The sequence below is a fragment of the Phoxinus phoxinus genome (assembly GCF_949152265.1).
Source record: "Phoxinus phoxinus genome assembly, chromosome: 21".
Classification (NCBI taxonomy): Eukaryota; Metazoa; Chordata; class Actinopteri; order Cypriniformes; family Leuciscidae; genus Phoxinus; species Phoxinus phoxinus.
In genome coordinates, this window is record NC_136896.1 from 13,823,149 (window position 1) to 13,841,764 (window position 18,616).

The window sequence follows — 18,616 nt, forward strand, 5'->3', positions numbered from 1 at the left end:
CAGTGCCAAAACCTTCTTTCTTTAGTGACAAAAATGCAGCTTCTGTTATAAAGGCATAATTTGTGTGAACAGGGTCAGCTGGAGGTGGTACTGTAGACATTCAACATGTTTAAGGGACATTTTACCCAAATAAGAAAATTCTGTTACTTACCCTCATAACATCCAAAACCTGTATTATTATTTTTTCTGTGTAACACACACTCATGTTTTACGGGGAATTTCCATAGACATGACTTTTATCACAAACTGTACATTCTATCCCCTAACCCTAAACCTACCCATCACAAAAAACGTTCTGCATTTTTACATCTTCAAAAAACAATCACTCAGTATGACTCATAAGCTGTTTTAAGGGCTCTACACAATCCCAGCCGAGGAATAAGGGTCTTATCTAGGTAAGATTATGTAATGTGTGGCGCAACGCAGTGCTAGTGCAAGACGAGCATTTGTGGTTAAAAAGTATATACCGGTAAATGTTTATTTATTTATTAGAAAATGACAGATCGTGTTGCTAGATAAGACCCTTATTCCTCAGCTGGGATCGAGTAGAGCCCTTTCAAGCTGCATTGAAACTGCAATTTGGACCTTCAAACTGTTGTTCCCCATTGAAGTCCACTATATGGAGAAAAATCCAGGAATGTTTTCCTCAAAAACCTTCATTTCTTTTCAACTGAAGAAAGAAAGACATGAACATCTTGGATGATGTGGGGGCGAGTAAATTATCAGGAAATTTTAATTCTGGAGTGAACTTATCCTTTAAGTCAGTCTTGCACATGCTAACTTGGATTTTAAATTCCTCAACAAATCTAAACAAACATTGGCTGAAAATGTATGGATTTTCAATATAAATCATCCGTGAATAGATCACCGAAACAAAGCAGGAGCTTCAGTGAGTAATATGTGCATATAAATGTGCGCCAAGCTCCAATAAAGGATGTATTTGTTGTCAGATCTGTGATTTATTTTCATCATTAATGACTATTGTGGGAATTGAATGAATGGCTGCAGTAACGTTCTGCTATGCTTTCCAGTCTGTGATGTAGAGCTCTGGGCCTGAGCTTAGATTTGCGTCACATACCTCGAGAGGGAGAAAAATTCTCTTCGAGATTAAATGTGATTCCATAGACTGATTACGCCCTCTTGTATCTGACTCATTATTCACAGGCACACCCAAAGAAATGGGAGAAATATTAAACGGCTTGACATGGTGGCACAGTAAATTATAATTATGCTCCATGTAACTCATTCCCTGCCAAGTGTTTCAACGAATATGGAAAAATAGTGCTTTCCGTTCTATTCCGCTTGATACATTACTGCAGAGATGCCACTTGTAACATGCTAACAGTGTTGGTAAATAAGAATTTCATTTTCCTCTAAGCCTGTAATAAGTCTGTATGGATTTGATGAGGCATAGCGGGACTATTTCTCCTCCTCTCGCACTCACATCCCCCCCACACACGTGCACACACACACACACACACACACATTATCTTGTCCTGTGTTGCGCACTTGGCGAATGTACCCCTAAACAGCAGCCAAACATCTCCCCCGGGTCATCAGTAATGAGCATTCTCCATCATCTCGACTTCCATTCACTCTGCTCAGTGATTACATAGCACGGCCTAATGCTGGGCCCGGCATTACTTTTTATACACACACACACACACAAATACACACACAGACATTAGTGGAGTAAAGTGGATTTTTGAAAAAGGAAGCAAAAGTCCCATTTGTTTTTTTAGTCCAATGTAAATTCATGTTCTAGTTTAATTTGATGTTTACGTGGTTTTTGCTTGAAATGTTCATGGAATGGCATTTACCTTACTACCTTTACCTTACATACTATTTATTAGTGACATGCTTGAAGTCAAATGCACAAAAAAAGATTTTTTTCTACTGAAAAAAAATCTCTATATATAATATATTATACATATTTGTCAGACTGAACTAAAATTACAATGCATTGGTGAGTAACATTAAACTAAGACTATATCGTACATATTTTGCACATGTTGCTATATCAATGTTTTAAATCTTCCAGGCAATATCATATTTAGCAGTATTCTTCATAAGGGTTGTTTAAAAAAATGTCTAAATCATTTATAATACAAGGCATATTTGGTATGTAGAAACTACACTACAGATCATAAGTTTGGGGTCAGTAAAACTTTTTTTTTTTGCAAGACATACATACTTTTATTTAGCTAAGGTTACAATGTTATAAAGGTTTGGATTTCACATTAATGCTGCTCTTATCAATTCTCTATTCATCAAAGAATCCTGATTATTTTTTATCACACGTTCCACAAAAATATGAAGCAGCGCAACTGTTCTCAACATGGATAATAATAATTAAGCACCAAATCACCATATTAGAATGACTTGTGAAAAATTATGTGACACTGAAGATCCAGCTTGGTTTTCACTGGAATAAATATCTTATACAAAATATATTAAAATAATTTTAAATCATAATAATATGTCACAATATTACTGTATTTACTGTAGTTTTGATTAAATTAATGAAGCCTTGGTGAGCATAAGAACTGATAACATGTTTCAAAAACACTATTCAAACAGTAGTGTATAAATTAAATAGAGTTGTCTAAAAATAAGCTCTTGATTTAGTTTTGACACAATTCTGGTTTCAGTCTCGCCCACATCCAATTTTTTTCAGATACAATAATTTGTTATCGCAACAGATACAGAAAGAAATAATGTATTCAATGCACACCCATACTATTTATTTACTTTTTTAAAAACCAAATCACAGTACAATCTCATCCAGTTAATGATTTAAAAATGTTTTATATTACTTCAAAAAATTAATTAATGTACTGTAGCTTGTTACTGGTAACTGATGTTTAGCTATTACTAAGCTATTATTACTAATAATCACCTTCTTTTTGGACCATTAGTCAACAAATCCTCTGTAAACACTGCAGGTCTCATGTCTGGGAAAGGCACAGACGTGCAGCTTTCATTTAACAGAGCTGAATGGTCACTAAAACCACACTCATAGATCATCACTTCCAGTTCATTTCAATTCAGAAGTGACCAAAAGTGGTGATGTCTGAGTGGGTGTGTTTTCTTTGTACTTAGTCTGTCCATTTCCACCATTTTGACCCATTCATTCAGGCCAATTTGTGGCCTGGCTGACTGCTGGACAGTGTCACTTTAGAAAAATAAGTGCTTTATCCACTATACTTGATCTCATATTTCCGAATGTCTGTATTGTTGATTATTCTCTCATCCTACATTTTTGTGGAGGCACAAAAACGGCCCTGACACGCATATATACGTGTACATATGTACATTCTCATTAATAGATAAGTAAAGGCACAAATGTACATGTTTGCATACATAACCGCAAAAACACCAGCATGCCCACACACGCGAGCGCACCCTGAAGCAGGACGGCTGCCCATATATGATCAAAAGGCTTGCGTAGGCAGCCAATTCACGCAGGCGGGAGAGTGACACAGCTTATTCTGCAGGCCTGAAATGCAAGGCCCCATCTGTCAATGGCGTTTCAGATTCCCATTAAATGCCACTAAGAGAAAAGGTTTATTGTCTCTTTTAAAATGTGCCTGAACTCACAATGACGGCTAGTGGATTGTGCGACGATAAAGCCTGGAGAATAAGATCAAACCGAGCCCAGTGATTGAAAACGATGATTTGATGAAAAATACAATTTAAAACCGTGGGGAAAAAAGACCAGCTCTCTTAACGAAACCGTATCCAATCCCAATTGAATACTGTATTGGCATGAAACAAAAATAGTGACTCTTGCTTTAGAAATGTGATTTCATTTTCATTTAATTTTCTCCTTATAACTTTCACCATTTAATCTCACAGTATATGTCAGAACTAATGCAGGCTACTGGCATTTCTATATCCGGAAAGAGAAGATGAGAGATTCGCAATAACCACGGATCAATAGAGCCTTTTCTCACTTTTTCACAGAAACGAGAGAACGAATGAGTACCAAAGGCCGTTCTTTTGACTCCAGGCAAACAGCATTGACGTGAGAGAAAAAGGGGGATAGTGGGAGAGTTAGGGATGAATGTCTTTGCTTGGCAGAGCTTGCTCTCTCCTTTGGGAAACCAAATCTGGTTTCCATGGCAACTCCGGTGGAGAAGACAGAGCTCGAAAGGAGGAGGAAGACGGGAAAGACTGCGAGTCCTGTTCATATTCAAATGCCTGCCTGACAGTGCGCTCCGGAAGGCACGGTTACGGCTGTGTTCACGCGAGCGTGAGAGAACACTGCTGTCTCGGTTATGTCAATATTTTCGTAGGCCTTGAATACCAGCCAACATCTAACCATACATTGAATACATCACAAATGCATCAGCAGAATGAAGGAACAGCTGTAAGATTAAGACACAGAGCCTGATCTACCTGATCTTCCGTCCCTCTGGAAGTCCACGTGGTACCATTCTCCGTCGTTGACTTTTTTGTTGACGGCACGGGTTTTGGTGGTGCCCGAGCCCATGTCGAGCAGAAGGTATAGGTGGCCGTCCAGCATCTCTATGGCGAAGAAATCCACCTTCAAGGTTTTGGGGCTTTTGGGGTCTTTCTGCTGCTGCGGTTTGGGTTTTCCGTGGCTGAAGAGGAGCAGGCCGTTGGCCTCAGTGGTGCGGAAGTCGAAGGAGATCGAACCGGCTTTTTTGGCAGTCCACTTGTCAAGGGTAATGAATGACTCTGGTGTCTCGAAGGTGACAGGATCTAGGGTAGCCACATTTTCACATTTGAAGGCCACCACACCGCTCACCTTCATTTTGGGGTCGCCTAGCTTGGCCAGTCGAGATAGCTCGAGCCTTACATCATTGTTCTTGTACACAACCTTATTGAAAAGAGAAGAAAAACAGATTTCCAGTGAGAAAAAACTCAGACTTTATATCACATTATGTTACTGTGTATTAACTAGAGCTGGGGGTAGAAATCACATTAATAGTCTTAAACTCTGTTCCACTATTATAAAGTCCACAAGAAGCACAGACACCCTAGCAATGTCTCTGATCGGAGCTGCTGGTAAATATAATTTGTTAGTATTATTTTAATGAATTATATTTACATGCAATATTTACATTTATAATAAAATAAAATAAATTATTTCTCCACTCATTAATTGTTGTTAAAACACAATCAATATTTTGCCTATCTTTCATTATCTTTCACCCGTTTCATTACCCACAAGCAGACTCAATGACATACTAAAGTAATACTAAAAGCTTGAGAGGTTAATGGTTGGTTATTTATCTTTTGTCTTTTTCAGGTGCATGTTTTGACAGAAACCAATAGCTATCCATCTTCTCTGGCATCTGTGCAGTGATTAAAACTAATGGCACAATAAGTAAAAGTAAGATCTTTTTCTATAGACTTAAGGCGAGACACGGCAGGCAAAAACATCGTTTTTTTTTTTACTGGTCAATTTTGAGATTTTGGGCTATTTGTCTTCAATAACATGTTTTCTTTCAGACTTGTGCTGAAAAAAAGTCCAAAATACACATTTAGGTCTTTATTTTACTACACTTTGTCTATTTGCGTCAGTAGATTTCTCTGAAATTCAACAAAAGTTGCCGTTCTAAATCAACACGCTGCTCCGCGATCTCTGTGTTCTTCCTTTAATCACGCACATGTCTGGAAAGCTCTCTCTCTCTTCTGTACAATGCTGTCGGATCCAAATATGGTCATTTCCTTTTAATCAGTAACCAATCGTGAAAGTAAAATGGGCATTTAACCCTAAAAGCGAAATCTCATTGGCTGATGTCAATTTCTGACAACCTGATTCGTTCAGATGCATCACGTGACGTGCTCTGACATTTAGATGTGTGTTTTTGACTGTTTTTCTGTTCAGTTGAAGGCCATAAATGCTGTGTTTATAAGTTTTGATGTGATTTAGGTCGTTTGTATTGTTGTTGCTAATGATTTGATAAGATATTGTGTCAGTAAATAGTTGTTTCCACTAAAAAAGTATGATTTTTTACATTACAAATCTTTAAATGCCTTTTTCTCAAAATGACTTTTCTCTCATACTCCAAGTCCGAAATCTCCTCTTCAGTAGCACCTATACACACCAAACTTTCCAGTCTTGTACCTAGTTATATTATGAAGACAATTACAGAGGGATTTGTAAATATATTATTCCTAGCCTGATTTATATAACATTTTATTCCAAAAAACATGGCGAAAAAATTTTTTTTTAAGGCTATTGACAGTATATTCTGTTTTACAGGATAACAAAAGTAGATATCCATAAATCCCTCTGTATTTTTTTTCCCATCTAATATGTGAACACAATGAAAAATGAATTTTGAACCTGGCTTTATCCAATTCTGAGATTTCGTTTTTTTTTAAATATAGGCAAATTAGCGCATATTTAATTAGATAATGCCTAATTTGCATATTTAAACAATAAATTACAGAAAACTTGTAATACATTTTTTTCTCATCTTAATGTAGGTAATCAACTGGGAAAGTTTCATGATGATATCTGCTAGTTACAAATATTTCCCTATTCACCTGTAGTGTCTCGCCTTAAAGCAAATAAATGTCACTTCAGTTCCAATTTGGAACACATTTTTGTGGAGGCTAAACCTCTGTCAAACATTTTGTCAAAGAAACTTTGACATTCACACTTTCAGTGTCTCGAAATGAAAAGTACATATCCTTTTACTCTATTTCCCTTGTAATAGAGTGGGTATGTAATCACTCAAGCTTTCCGGTGTCATTTTACTATTCAATCTAAATAGCATCAAATAGCAGAGCATTTTCTGCCCTCTCACAATGAGGGGCACACCACTTTCTCTCTATCCTCAACGAGGCCGAAACCCGGTGAAATAAACCCGAGCACCAGACTGTGAAGTGTTCACTATAACCCTTTTTTAATTCAGTTTCGATTTCATTTGAGCCCTTGCCAGGAAGAAGATAATGGTATGCGGATGCAATAAAAGCTTATTGATGATGCTTCAGAAATGCCAATCACAGGCAGGCACAAGAGCCTTTCCAGCCATTAACGTGCCACAGGAGTGAACCCCCCTCCTCCTTCCCGCTTCATAAACTCACACGGGAGGAAAAACACTAGCGATCTGTGATAAAACACTGCACAACATGGCCGCCGGAGAAGAGCGCATTACAGATGAGAGGTTAGGGGCAGGGACAGCAGGTGGAGGACGGCACATCTGTCTGTGCCACCTGATCTGAACCATCCGGAGCCTGGAAAGCACTGACCAAATGCCCCTGAGAGGTGGGACGCATTAAAACTAATGCACTAATGATGAATGGGCTTCTTGTGCACCCAGCTCTAAATGCCTGAATAAATCAACCTCGGCATAAATAACTACTCGCGCACGGTAACAAACACACACCTAAAGGTCCTCAATGTACCTCACACACACTCATAATGCACGTCTTGCATGAAAATATTAAGTATGACCTTTGCGAAGCAAAATAATGACAAAATAAAATGTTAAAAGGTCTCCTGTACCTCCTACGCATAGTTGTTCTTTTAATGCCAGTGAAGCTCGTGAATGAACCAAGAAGAGGATCCATTCAGAATCCTCTTAATATGAATTCCCATTCATGAGTTCAAAGCACTAGAGTGTTTGATAACACAGGTCAATGACCTCAGGCCTGCTGCTAATCTGTGGAAATGATAGCGCTAAAGCACAGACAAGAGACACCAAACGCCTACACGTGGCAGCAGACCACAGCTTACACGAGTCCGCACTTTCATGTTTTGACATTGATTGATTGCTTGTGGATTGGTTTTGAAATGAAGGCTGAAGGCTGGAGGCGGAAAGTGGAGAGTCTGCACAGTTTCAATGCTCAGTGCATCCACATATTTGACTAAATCTCCCCTTTTGTCATCTTTAGGCCTCTTGTAAGAGTTTGTGTGCATTGAAAGTGTTACATTTGCATTAAGAAAGGCACTAGTATTACTGTATATTTGATGTCTCTGTCTAAAACCATGATTTATATTTAAACTACTGGTTCTCAAAAACGCGATGCAGGACTGTTCTCGTAGAGCTCCGGACAGCCAGCAAAAACAATGCTAAATACAAATAATAAAATAAGTAATTTAAAAATGTTTAAAACAAATGCAAATAATAAAACTTTAATATACTTTTTTGTGTGTTTTTCATCTTCTTTCAAAAACAGATAATTATTGTCATGCTATGATCAATAACCAGAAAGCCACCAAAATTTTAATTATATTGTTTTTTAATTAACAACAAAACACTGAACCAAAGCTTAATTCAATCATTTAAAATCCTAAATGACTTTAGGCATTACAACATAAGAATGTACAGTATAAAAAAAATAATATTTATTTTGAGATTTGCAAAAGGTTACTGTTTTACAGTGTTATTTAATTATTCACGTTTTAAAACATTTAAGAGTGTTTCATGGCAGCAAAGGTAATCTTAATGGAAATTAGCATGAAAATAAACATTTTATTTTAAACCAAACTAATATATTAATAAAAAAATTAACTATAAAATAAAATGTAAAAACTATGTTAATTTATTCTATTCAGTCTATGTCATGATAATAATTCTGCAGGTTGCATGACATCTATGGAAGCCATGAACAAAACTATGCACGGTTGAAAAAAGAAAAAAGGACATTGATGGTTCTGTGTGGGGTCACGTGGTGACCATAGTAAAACCACTGACCTAGGCTGTGTAAGATTAGACATGATAAATAGACTTACAAGGTAAATGCCAATGAGCAATTGTCACTAATTGTGGGTCTAGAGGTTAATGAATGAATCACCAAGAGCTATAGCACCTTAAGTTCAACCAACACCATCATTGTCTCCCTGTTTCATAAATCAATCACAATCAACTGCTCTTCACTGGCGTACTGAACTTGGCTAAATATGCATTTTTTTTCTATATATAAAACAAAATGGCTGGCATTTTATTTCTGTTCATAACACCAAACATATATCTGACTTCCTGGCAGTCAGAACAGCTCTTTACTTCACCAGCTGGCGTATCAGAGGACATCCCATTCCACAGGGATGCGAGTCTAACATGGAGGATGGAAGCTCATGGATGAGACAACATGTTCTCCACAGTTTCCCTCTCAGGAGTTTTACGATCACAGTCAAGAGCATGTGAGGTAGTGGACTGGTGATCTGTCGCACATATCTATCTATCAAATATTGCTGGGAACTGAGTGATTCTAATGTATTTCATTAGGCTGGCTTTTAATTTCCACATGAACTTAAATGTATTATTTACTTATTTATCCAATTTGTCGCACTCTTGTTTATTTGTTAGTTCTGTCAGTGTTGACGATCTGTGACCCATTTTCAAATTAACAGTCTTCAGACGTGAGGAAACCTCATCAGCAATGTTAATTAGAGAATGCATTTCAACTCTGTTGCTGTGTTTCGGCTCCCGAGTCCGTGGCGACTGATAAATAATTCCTTCAGTTGTTGGTGTACGTGACGCGTTGTGTGTTTTCATCAGAGACAGCACACATAAGCACAATGTTGACGTCCAAAAAATGTATAAAAAGTAACTAATACAAATGATAAAAACAGCAGACATATATGTGAATGCTGTATTGATGTACTGTATACAGTTTGCTATACTGCTTGTTCCGAGTAATTGACTCATTCATTGAAAGGGGTGTGTTCAAAATAATAGCAGTGTGGAGTTTAAATAGATAATTCCATCATTCTGTAAAAAAAGGGGTCATTAATTGTCCTTTATTAAGGAAAAAGGGAAGCAAATGTTTCAAACATTTTTTTATGAAATACATTTCCTTCTGAATTACTAAGAAAATGGGCCATTCCAAACATCCCAGCAAGCAATAATGGTCATTTTACAGTCTCGGTTAACTATAGACCCGATATAGTCCGGCTATAAGTAACCCACTTCTAGACCAAATAACCTTTAGATACAATTTGGTTACATGTCAGTTTTGCTGAGTCTAAATAACTTGTACGATGTATAATATTCCATCATGTAAGCAAAGTCAACAGTGATTACCAGGTTCATTTTATTACTAGGTTTTATGCGTAGCCTGTGCGTCTATTCTTGGACTATGGTTAGACGTCTATTAAATTTTTATTGACAGCCCAAATTTTGCCTTGTTTTAGCCTAGACGTCAGGGGAGTGTTTGGACAGCTATTAGATGTCTATGTTAGATCGAAGCTAAACTAACAGCAAGAAGCCCCCGTAAAGCACCATTGTTGGAAAAAACGGTTAAAATTTGCCAAGGTACACATCGATTGGCCCAAAGAGAAATGGCGTAACATTCTGTGGACTGATAAGAATAGAATTGTTCTTTTCGGATCTAGTGGTCATCGGCAGTACGTCAGCCAACCCCCAGGTGCTGAATTCAAACCACAGTACACTGTGAAGACAGTGAAGCATGGTGGCACAAAAATTATGGTATGAGGATGTTTTTCACACTATGGTATTGGACCAATTTATCTCAAAACGGGGATCATTGATCAGTTTGAATACATTAAAATACTTGAAGAGATTGTTGCCCTTTGCCGAAGAGGAAATGCCCCTGAAATGGGTCTTTCAACAAGACATCTTGGTTTTCTTTGGTTGCATGCTTAAATCGCTGACCTCAACTACATTGGAAACTTGTGGGTTGACGTTAAAAATGCTGTTTCTGAAGCAAACCCCAACATTTCACAGGAACCATGTAATGTACAGTAGTTTGTCCATCCTAAGTTGGTGGTGGTTTAATCTTAAAAAATTTAGAGTTTGAAGAGAAAAATGTCAACACAATAAATGTTTAAACGGATTAATTTATTTGCTTTTATTTGCTTTCTGTAAAAATAACACTTTTTAACACACTGCTATATATTTGAACACAGCTGTAACTAACTTGTGAACTCTTACATAACTTTCCTGAGGTAAATGCAACATTAAGTGGTTGTTGGTATTGGATCAAAAGCTGTTGTATTGACTCTTACCGAAATGTATCATGTCTCATGTAATCGTTCAGAGTTTCAAGTGAGGAAAGTTGTACTGTATCTTGAAACAAACGTTTTGATGTTCATCCATGATTTTTGCTTGTGCTTGTATTAATTATTGTACACAACTTATATTTAAGTGGAAGCAAAGAATTGCGCTACCGCTTGAACTGAGGCACTACACAGATCTGTAACTTCACATTTAAGAGCGTCAAATTTTCATTTTGTGATAAAACGGACAGAATTTGAAAGCTGAGACTTTGTTTCTTTTTAGAAGTAGCAAAGCACAACGCTCTTTGTGCTACAAATAATGTTTGGTATAAGGAGCAAACGCGAACCTAGCAACCCGGGCTTGAACTACGTGTGATACATAAGGTCAAATAGAGCCTGCTTTAACATCACTATTTTTTGTTTATGCGCTGTTTAAATATTTGGGAGAAGTTAGCTGCAAGGACGCATCTCTTTTTTCATTCAAAATATATACATATATACGATACATACTTCCTATAAAACGAAACAAGTGCAATATACCCAAATTTTGAATAAATGTTTGTGGATTAAAAGCAAGGTAATATCTTTCAATCATTAAAAATGTAAATGAATAAGTGTAATAAGTATATATTGAAGGTAATTAAATTACTGGGAGACTTCTGGGTGGAAAGAGTTTTTTTAAGAAGCAATTTTCAGGGCGCTTACCTCTTTCAGGCAGCCCATAAAGTTGTTGCTAACGGGGGATCCGGGCAGATCCGCAGTGCTGGGACTACCCCCGACATAGAAAAAGTCATCCGAGCCTAGCATGGTGTAGTCCTCTTGTGTATATCCAGTGGTGGTCAGAATTCCATCCACGGATATTGTAACCTAGACAACAAAGCACAGGGAAAGGACACGCTATACTCACATATAACTTGAATGCTGTTACAGGGCTTTGGTCCCCCTCTTAAGGATTTGGATGCTTGGTTTTGTTTTGTTTTGTTTTTGTCTTTAATGCTTCTTATTTATGTATTTATTTATTGCTTTTCTCTTTTTATTGATTTAATGTGAATCCATTTTCATGTCTGTTTCAGGAAATTCTTATTATTTGACTTTTTTCTTTTTTTTTCTAGATTTACGTTTTTGGTGTTAAATTCTAGTATGCCTTAGGTGAGCTGAGGAAGTCTGCGGCACATTAACCCATGATCAATGTTAGTGGTGCCACTAATAGAGCACAACAAATAAATCAGCAGACACAAAAATGGTGTTAGTAGTATGTGTGTTTCTGAGAGTTAGTATCGCTTGAATCCAGTGCGTGTGAGTAGTTTCAGCAGTTTTCAATGTATTAATATGAGGTAAAAACAAAGAACAATGCGTGCTAAGAGGTTAGAAATGAAAGCACAGGCAATTAGAGGCACATCTCTCACAGATCTGGTTGAATGGATGCATGCTTTATTATCCCTCCCTCTCTACATGCAAAACAATGGTTGGTTAGAGAGAATAATTCTTCTCACAGATTAGGTTGCACAGGAATGAGTACAGAGAGAAGGGGAGGGAGAAGTACACAAATACGAAGAAGCTCATGAGACCAATCACAGCAGAGGTGTCTGCATGCATAAGCGTGTTCACATGAAGAAAGCAAGCAAAAACTACAACAGACGAGATGACTGGCCACCCATGCCAGCCTTAAATGTACTGATGAAACAGAGGTGTTAGTACACGGGGTGGCCAGAATGCACACCATGCTGAACAACAGGCCTCAAAGCTAGCTGGACCAATGAAAAGGCTCAGAGCCAGCCAGCCGAGACCGATCGGTGAGCAAAACCTTATGCAAAAGAACCCAAAGAAGGAAAAGATGCAAGATAACCTAACAAAAAAAACGATAAAGATGAACGGGACAGAAAGAGCTGAGGAAACCGAACTAATGAGAAGAAAAAGAAATGGGGAATTTGGGCAGGGCAGGGGAAGTAAGCGTAAAGAGTACCAACCGCATTTTCCCCCTTTTTTTGTTTAGTATTGAAGTCTACGATTCAAAAAAAGGAAAATAGACACACGGCAAACCCAAACTAAGAAACAATTAGAATGATATCTACCGAACAATGTAGTTTGTTTACCATAGCGTGTCCAATGCCTGAGTGCTTTGTGGAAAAGGGGGGAGAAAGGAAATTAAAAAACTGTGAACAGAACACCGTTCCTTAATCAAAAAAGATGGTCTCTTGCCAAGGTTAGTACATCAGCGTTGCACGTTAGTAAGAGGTAACAGGTTAGTAAATGACACATTCCATGGATGAAAGGTTAGTTTCTTTCCCCAAAAGCAGGTTAGTAAACATTTAAAAAGGGCAAAAGAAGAGAAGGAAAGGAGAAGCAGACGAGATCTGCACCGTGGAGTTCCTCTGGGACGCATCTAGTCTACTCTGTTCCAAACACTGTCTCTTCCTATTCCTGGCGCTCCGCTAACTTTACTGGTGACAGAACACACCACTGAGCTTTTTTTGTTTACTGCCTGTCCTATCCAACTTCGTGCCACACATCTCGGATCTTATCCGAGTCTTGACACTTCAAAGGTGTTCTGCGTTGACAGGTGATGCACTCATGTAATGTAGTGAGAGGTGGCGCTATCAAATAGTGACAGTAAAATATGGATGCCGTAGCGTCTGAGGTTGAATTTAAATATTAGTCAAGGGGAACAGTGTTAAGGGTACGCTCACTCATGTCTAAAAGCTGAATTAATGGCTGGTACATGAAAACTTCAATATCGGGAGTGTCTTTTTTACATCAACTCTTCTCTATGCTACATCCATTAAGCTTATTTAAAATGCTAAAAGTGCATCAAAAGCCTAGAACTTTTTCTGTAGTAGTGGACTTTTAGTAGCAACTTTCAAACACATAATATGGAAACCTAAACCATTTTAAATGGATGCATGTCTTGGTTAAAGCGTTTACGGTTAAATCTAGTCCGAGGGTTAGTTTGATGCTACTAATCTGAATCTGAATGTATCCAATCTCGACCTCTGCCTTTTCTGCGCGGTTACCTGACGAAGGTTCCTGGTAACCTTCACATCATGCCAGGCATTGTCATTAAATTTCCCATTGACGGGCTCCACCAGGGCCTCGAAGGCCCCAGAGCCCAGGTTGATGACCAGCGAGACGGCACCATTCTTCAGCGCCAGGTTGACGTAGTCTGCCGACTTTCCGGTGTGGAGCATCAGTCCATTGCGCTGCAGGGTCTTGAAGGAGAGGGTAATCTCATCGCTACTGCTCTGGATGGGGTTCGGGGACAGGTCGTAACAGAAATACTCTGAACCCTTGAAGGTGGCCACATACTCTTCCCTCTCTGTAAGAACATGGAGAAACAAAGCAGGTAAGCCAGGAGCAGACCAGCGTTTTGCATTAAAAGAGGTTGTTCAGATTCATTAATAGCAAACCAGAAAGGCAATGCAATGCAATATAAAAGTTTAATTGGAAAGATGAGCAAATATAGGGGTCAGTGACATTCATTTATTAAAAACATACATTTAAAAAAAAAACTAATAAAAAAAACTAAACTAGTTTGTCATAATCATTTATTGCTATTTATTAGAGAGAGAAAAAAACTAACATTGAAAACCTGTCCACTAAATCAACAGTAATGTGGTCCAACCAACATGCCAGATAAAAGGAAATGGCATCATAGAGAGGACCCCTGCAGACCATCATGACTGTGTGTCTAGATCAAGTCTCTTAAAATATCAGATATCTTTAACTTTTTATTACAAGGCAAGGTTAGTTCAGGTTGTAAAATGCCATGCGGTGCGACTACACAAAACCTTGATAGTCATGACATTTACAATAATAATGAAATAAAAATACTTCTTAGACTGACAAAAACATTTAAATTTTAGTTGATACTCAAACACATATAGATTTATGCAAAATGCTAATACGTTTTACTTTGCTGCACCACATGGCATTTTTAGAGTCATTCAAATTAAACCTTTCTTGAAGGTTTTTTTCTTTTTTTTTCAAAAACCATATACAAACATTAATACAAAGCACATATGTGTTAAAGCTTTTCTATGTTGTGGATGTATTTATATGTCATTGGCCCTCCATGATATGTAATAATACAGAGCAGATCACTTACCGTCCATCTACTGGCTCCCATGCTTACTGGACACAAGACTTGCTATTTTCAAATTACCTACCTGTACAAAGCCAAAAGCCAGTCAAAAGTCATACTTAAGAGGTCAAACGTTGTAGAAACTCACCACAGTCAATCTGCGAGTGATTGGTTGCTGTCAGTATGCCCGCACACACACACCTGAGATTGAGGTCAGAGCCATCTTGCTCATAAATGAGAACCAAGGTCCTTGATAATGGTGACCATAAATAAAGCAGCCACACATATCAGGACATAATTACCAAATCAGTCAGCGAGACCCATTACTGTAAGCGTGCTGGCACAGAACCCAGGCACGCACACTCTCACTCCTCTTCCCATTTGCGCAAACAGCTCCGACTGTCACACAGATCCGAGAGTATTTTGGGAACTTGGTTAAAATATTAACTGAAGAGGCGCCCATTAATAAAGTGTGAAGTCCTATCTCCACAGCTACCTTCTTACCGGTAAATACAATTATATTATTACAGAGCAGAGCCGAGTCTACTTCTCATCAGGAATATTAATGACTTTAACAGGCAATTTACAGCAAGACTGAACCAAATTACCATAAATCCAGGAATCTGCAACACAATTAACCTAACACACCATAAGACCAGCTCATTTGCTCTGGAATTATCTGGAATATTCTTAAGATAAACCCTGGAGATATCAACAAGGCTCATTTACTCCATCTTTTTCTCCATCCTTCATCACCCTTCCTGTGTCCACATGAAGTGTGAGTGTGTGCGTGTGCGTGTGTGTGTGTGTGTGTGTGTGCACAAAGAGCCAAAGGGTGGTGCTGTATCTGGCTCTCTTCCACCTCCTCTATATACCACTGAGTCAGCTATAATGTGACTCAGTGCAGGAAGGCGCCCACAGAGTCGCACCAGCAAAACAGACTTTTGCATCAACACACACACACACACACACACACACACACTGGGCCATACACACAACATTTCACACAGGTGTATATATATTGGATGCCCAGAATAACCACAAAATGGCCTTTAAATCACAATTCCGATGCCAGTAACAGAGTGTGTTATGAGTCTTTCGTCTCAATTCGTCTCCGTTGTGACTCTGTTGTCCCGTCTCCCATCAGATTTGTTCTCTGCAAAAACTCTTACAGGAAATAAAATCTTCAAGAGCAAATAACCAGGAAGGCTTGATTAAAATAAATGCAGCATTTAAAATATATGTCATCATAAAAATGCATACATCATACGTATTTTCTGTTTCCGTTTTAAGCCATATCCTACCTGTTGTTATCAATCATTTTTGACGGTGTCTATTTACGCCAACCGTAAATAGGTAACAGCTATGTTCTCTAACCGGCACTGCTCATTCACTTTACACTTATAAAACAGCACATTACTTCCATTTTGCTCGATTCACACTTAATGCAAACAAGATGCTATTTGTCGCCATTTACACTCGGTAGAACCTACTTCTATTTACATACTGTACCTTTTTTTCTCTATAGTCCATATACATGGTAGTCATTCATGCTCCACCATTTCTCTTACTTACAAGATTAAACGAAATGTTTTTGATACTGTGCCTTTAAGACAGAATAGGATGTCAGCTACGATTGGTTAGACTTTTTACATCTGAAATGAGCAAGATGGCTTGCATGTTTGCTGTCAGGTCCAAAATAATTGCCACTGCCTCATCTTTGAATAACTGCCTTTTTGTAAAGCTTGCTTTTACATACACCAAACAATCCACGCCCAAATGAGCCATACAACTTTATTTTATTTGAAAGCTCGTAGTACAACCTATGACATCAAATGCGGTTTAAATTGTCTATCAACCTGCCGGCATAGCATTTGAAGATACATGCCGTTTGTGATGGCTGATTCCTTTTGGAATAATTCTGCTTTCTCTGTTAACACAAACAGTGAATTTATGATGCACACACACAAAGATGTAGCTGATATCATTGTCTCAGCCCCAATCTGCTATTTTAGCACAACTAATTTAGTGTGGCTGCCTTCTGCCATATTTTGAAGCAGCAGCACACTTCTGATGTTTATACATTTAAAAAATTGTCAATTTTCCTATTCATTCAGTGTTAAAGTGTCCCTATTATGCTTGTTCAAATATTACCTTTCGTACAGAATCAGAATCTTCGGAAAAGAAAACATTTTCAGACTCTTTGAGGAAAGAGGTAGTAATGTGCAATATATTATAAACTATGAGCGGTTCACAGCCGAGGAGGCCGACGTTCTCGTCGGGGCTGTAAAAGACAGAGAAGTGACATTGTATGGGGATGGGAGAAACCCACCCAAATAAGCTTCGTTTAAACAGGCGTATAATAATTTGGGTAAATGTGTAAGCTAGATTTATGCCTATTTTTTTCACATCTTCATGGACACAACAATGATTTCCCTCGTGTGTTAATATTTTTCCTTGTAATAATGTATGATTTGCAAAAATGAAAACTGCTGCGTCTGTTTAGATTAGAGAATCAAAGTGTATGCTCGTTGTTCACACGCTACATAATGGCCAAGCATGCACCCCTAAAATAGCATATGACTAACGCGCAACTGTCTTTAGACTAGGTTTTTCCTGGTCAGTGGCGGAATTGTTTTCTCAAACTGCAAAATAGCACCAGGGAACGTTTGCGCCGGAAAACACGCCTCCTCTTTTCGCTGAACGCGGGTGCGCGGGTGCAAAATAGGAATGATACATGCGTCGGTGTACAAAGTCAATTGCGCTGGGTGCAAGACGGGGCCCATTATGCAGAAGTATAATTTGCTGTTATGTGTGTTTGTCAGAGCCTGCAGTTGCTGTGTGACGCGCGATTGCTGCGGGCGTATCGTGGCGAGCTGCACGCGCTCCGAGAGAAGGCCGCTGTGTTGGTTGGTCCGATCGATTGTGCAATCGATTTTCGAACGTAAAGTGACAGCCCTACGGCTAACGTGACGCACCTCAGCAGATCGTGTAATGGCAGTGACGTTAGTGCTCGCAGTTCAAAGTTTTACGACAGTTCGTTACAGCTTACGTTAATATGTTTCTTGTGGATTATTCGCGCATGTTCTATATTTGGTGTTATATCGCTAGTAGTATAGGTCCAGTAGGACTCCAGTGTATGTGGAATGTGCTTTATTGCGGAAAAAAAACATGAATATCTCTATTAGCTCCAAAGTGTTAGTCACTACAGGGCGCAAAAAAAAAAACTACATTTAAGATTACACTAAAAACTTAAATTATACATTTTGTCTATTCATTAAAATGCATAACATCACCGTCATGCATACATGCAGTTATTATAGTCGTTACATTTCAAGTCTTATCATAACTGGTACAACCTGAAAGCCAAAGAAAGAAAATATCAGTATTTTTTACTTTCTTTAGACAATATTCAATATCACTCAATATTACTATTAAATACCACGGTAATGCCGCAAATGAGTCTTACCTCAATCAGTCTTACCTTAATGTCACGACATTCCCTACTTTGCCTTCTCTTATAAAATAACCTTTTTATCATAGTAAAATCTACATATTGTTCACCAAAAAAAAGTATTGTTTAGCGTAAAACA

The 18,616-nt window shown here is 38.2% G+C and overlaps 1 protein-coding gene across 22 annotated transcripts in view; it reads right to left on the minus strand.

Annotated features, from left to right (window-relative positions):
• nrxn1a (neurexin 1a) overlaps positions 1 to 18,616 on the minus strand; it is a 169,231-nt gene that overhangs the window by 88,574 nt on the left and 62,041 nt on the right. For 14 of the 22 annotated variants that reach the window (XM_079594941.1, XM_079594932.1, XM_079594935.1 and 11 more), the window contains 4 exons: positions 13,957 to 14,258; positions 13,039 to 13,062; positions 11,651 to 11,812; positions 4,402 to 4,846 (listed from right to left, as the gene is read on the minus strand). In XM_079594941.1, the coding sequence (XP_079451067.1) occupies positions 4,402 to 4,846; positions 11,651 to 11,812; positions 13,039 to 13,062; positions 13,957 to 14,258 (933 nt within the window). The remainder of the gene's footprint in view (positions 1 to 4,401; positions 4,847 to 11,650; positions 11,813 to 13,038; positions 13,063 to 13,956; positions 14,259 to 18,616) is intronic. The other 8 variants (XM_079594939.1, XM_079594938.1, XM_079594954.1 and 5 more) reach the window with 1 other exon arrangement.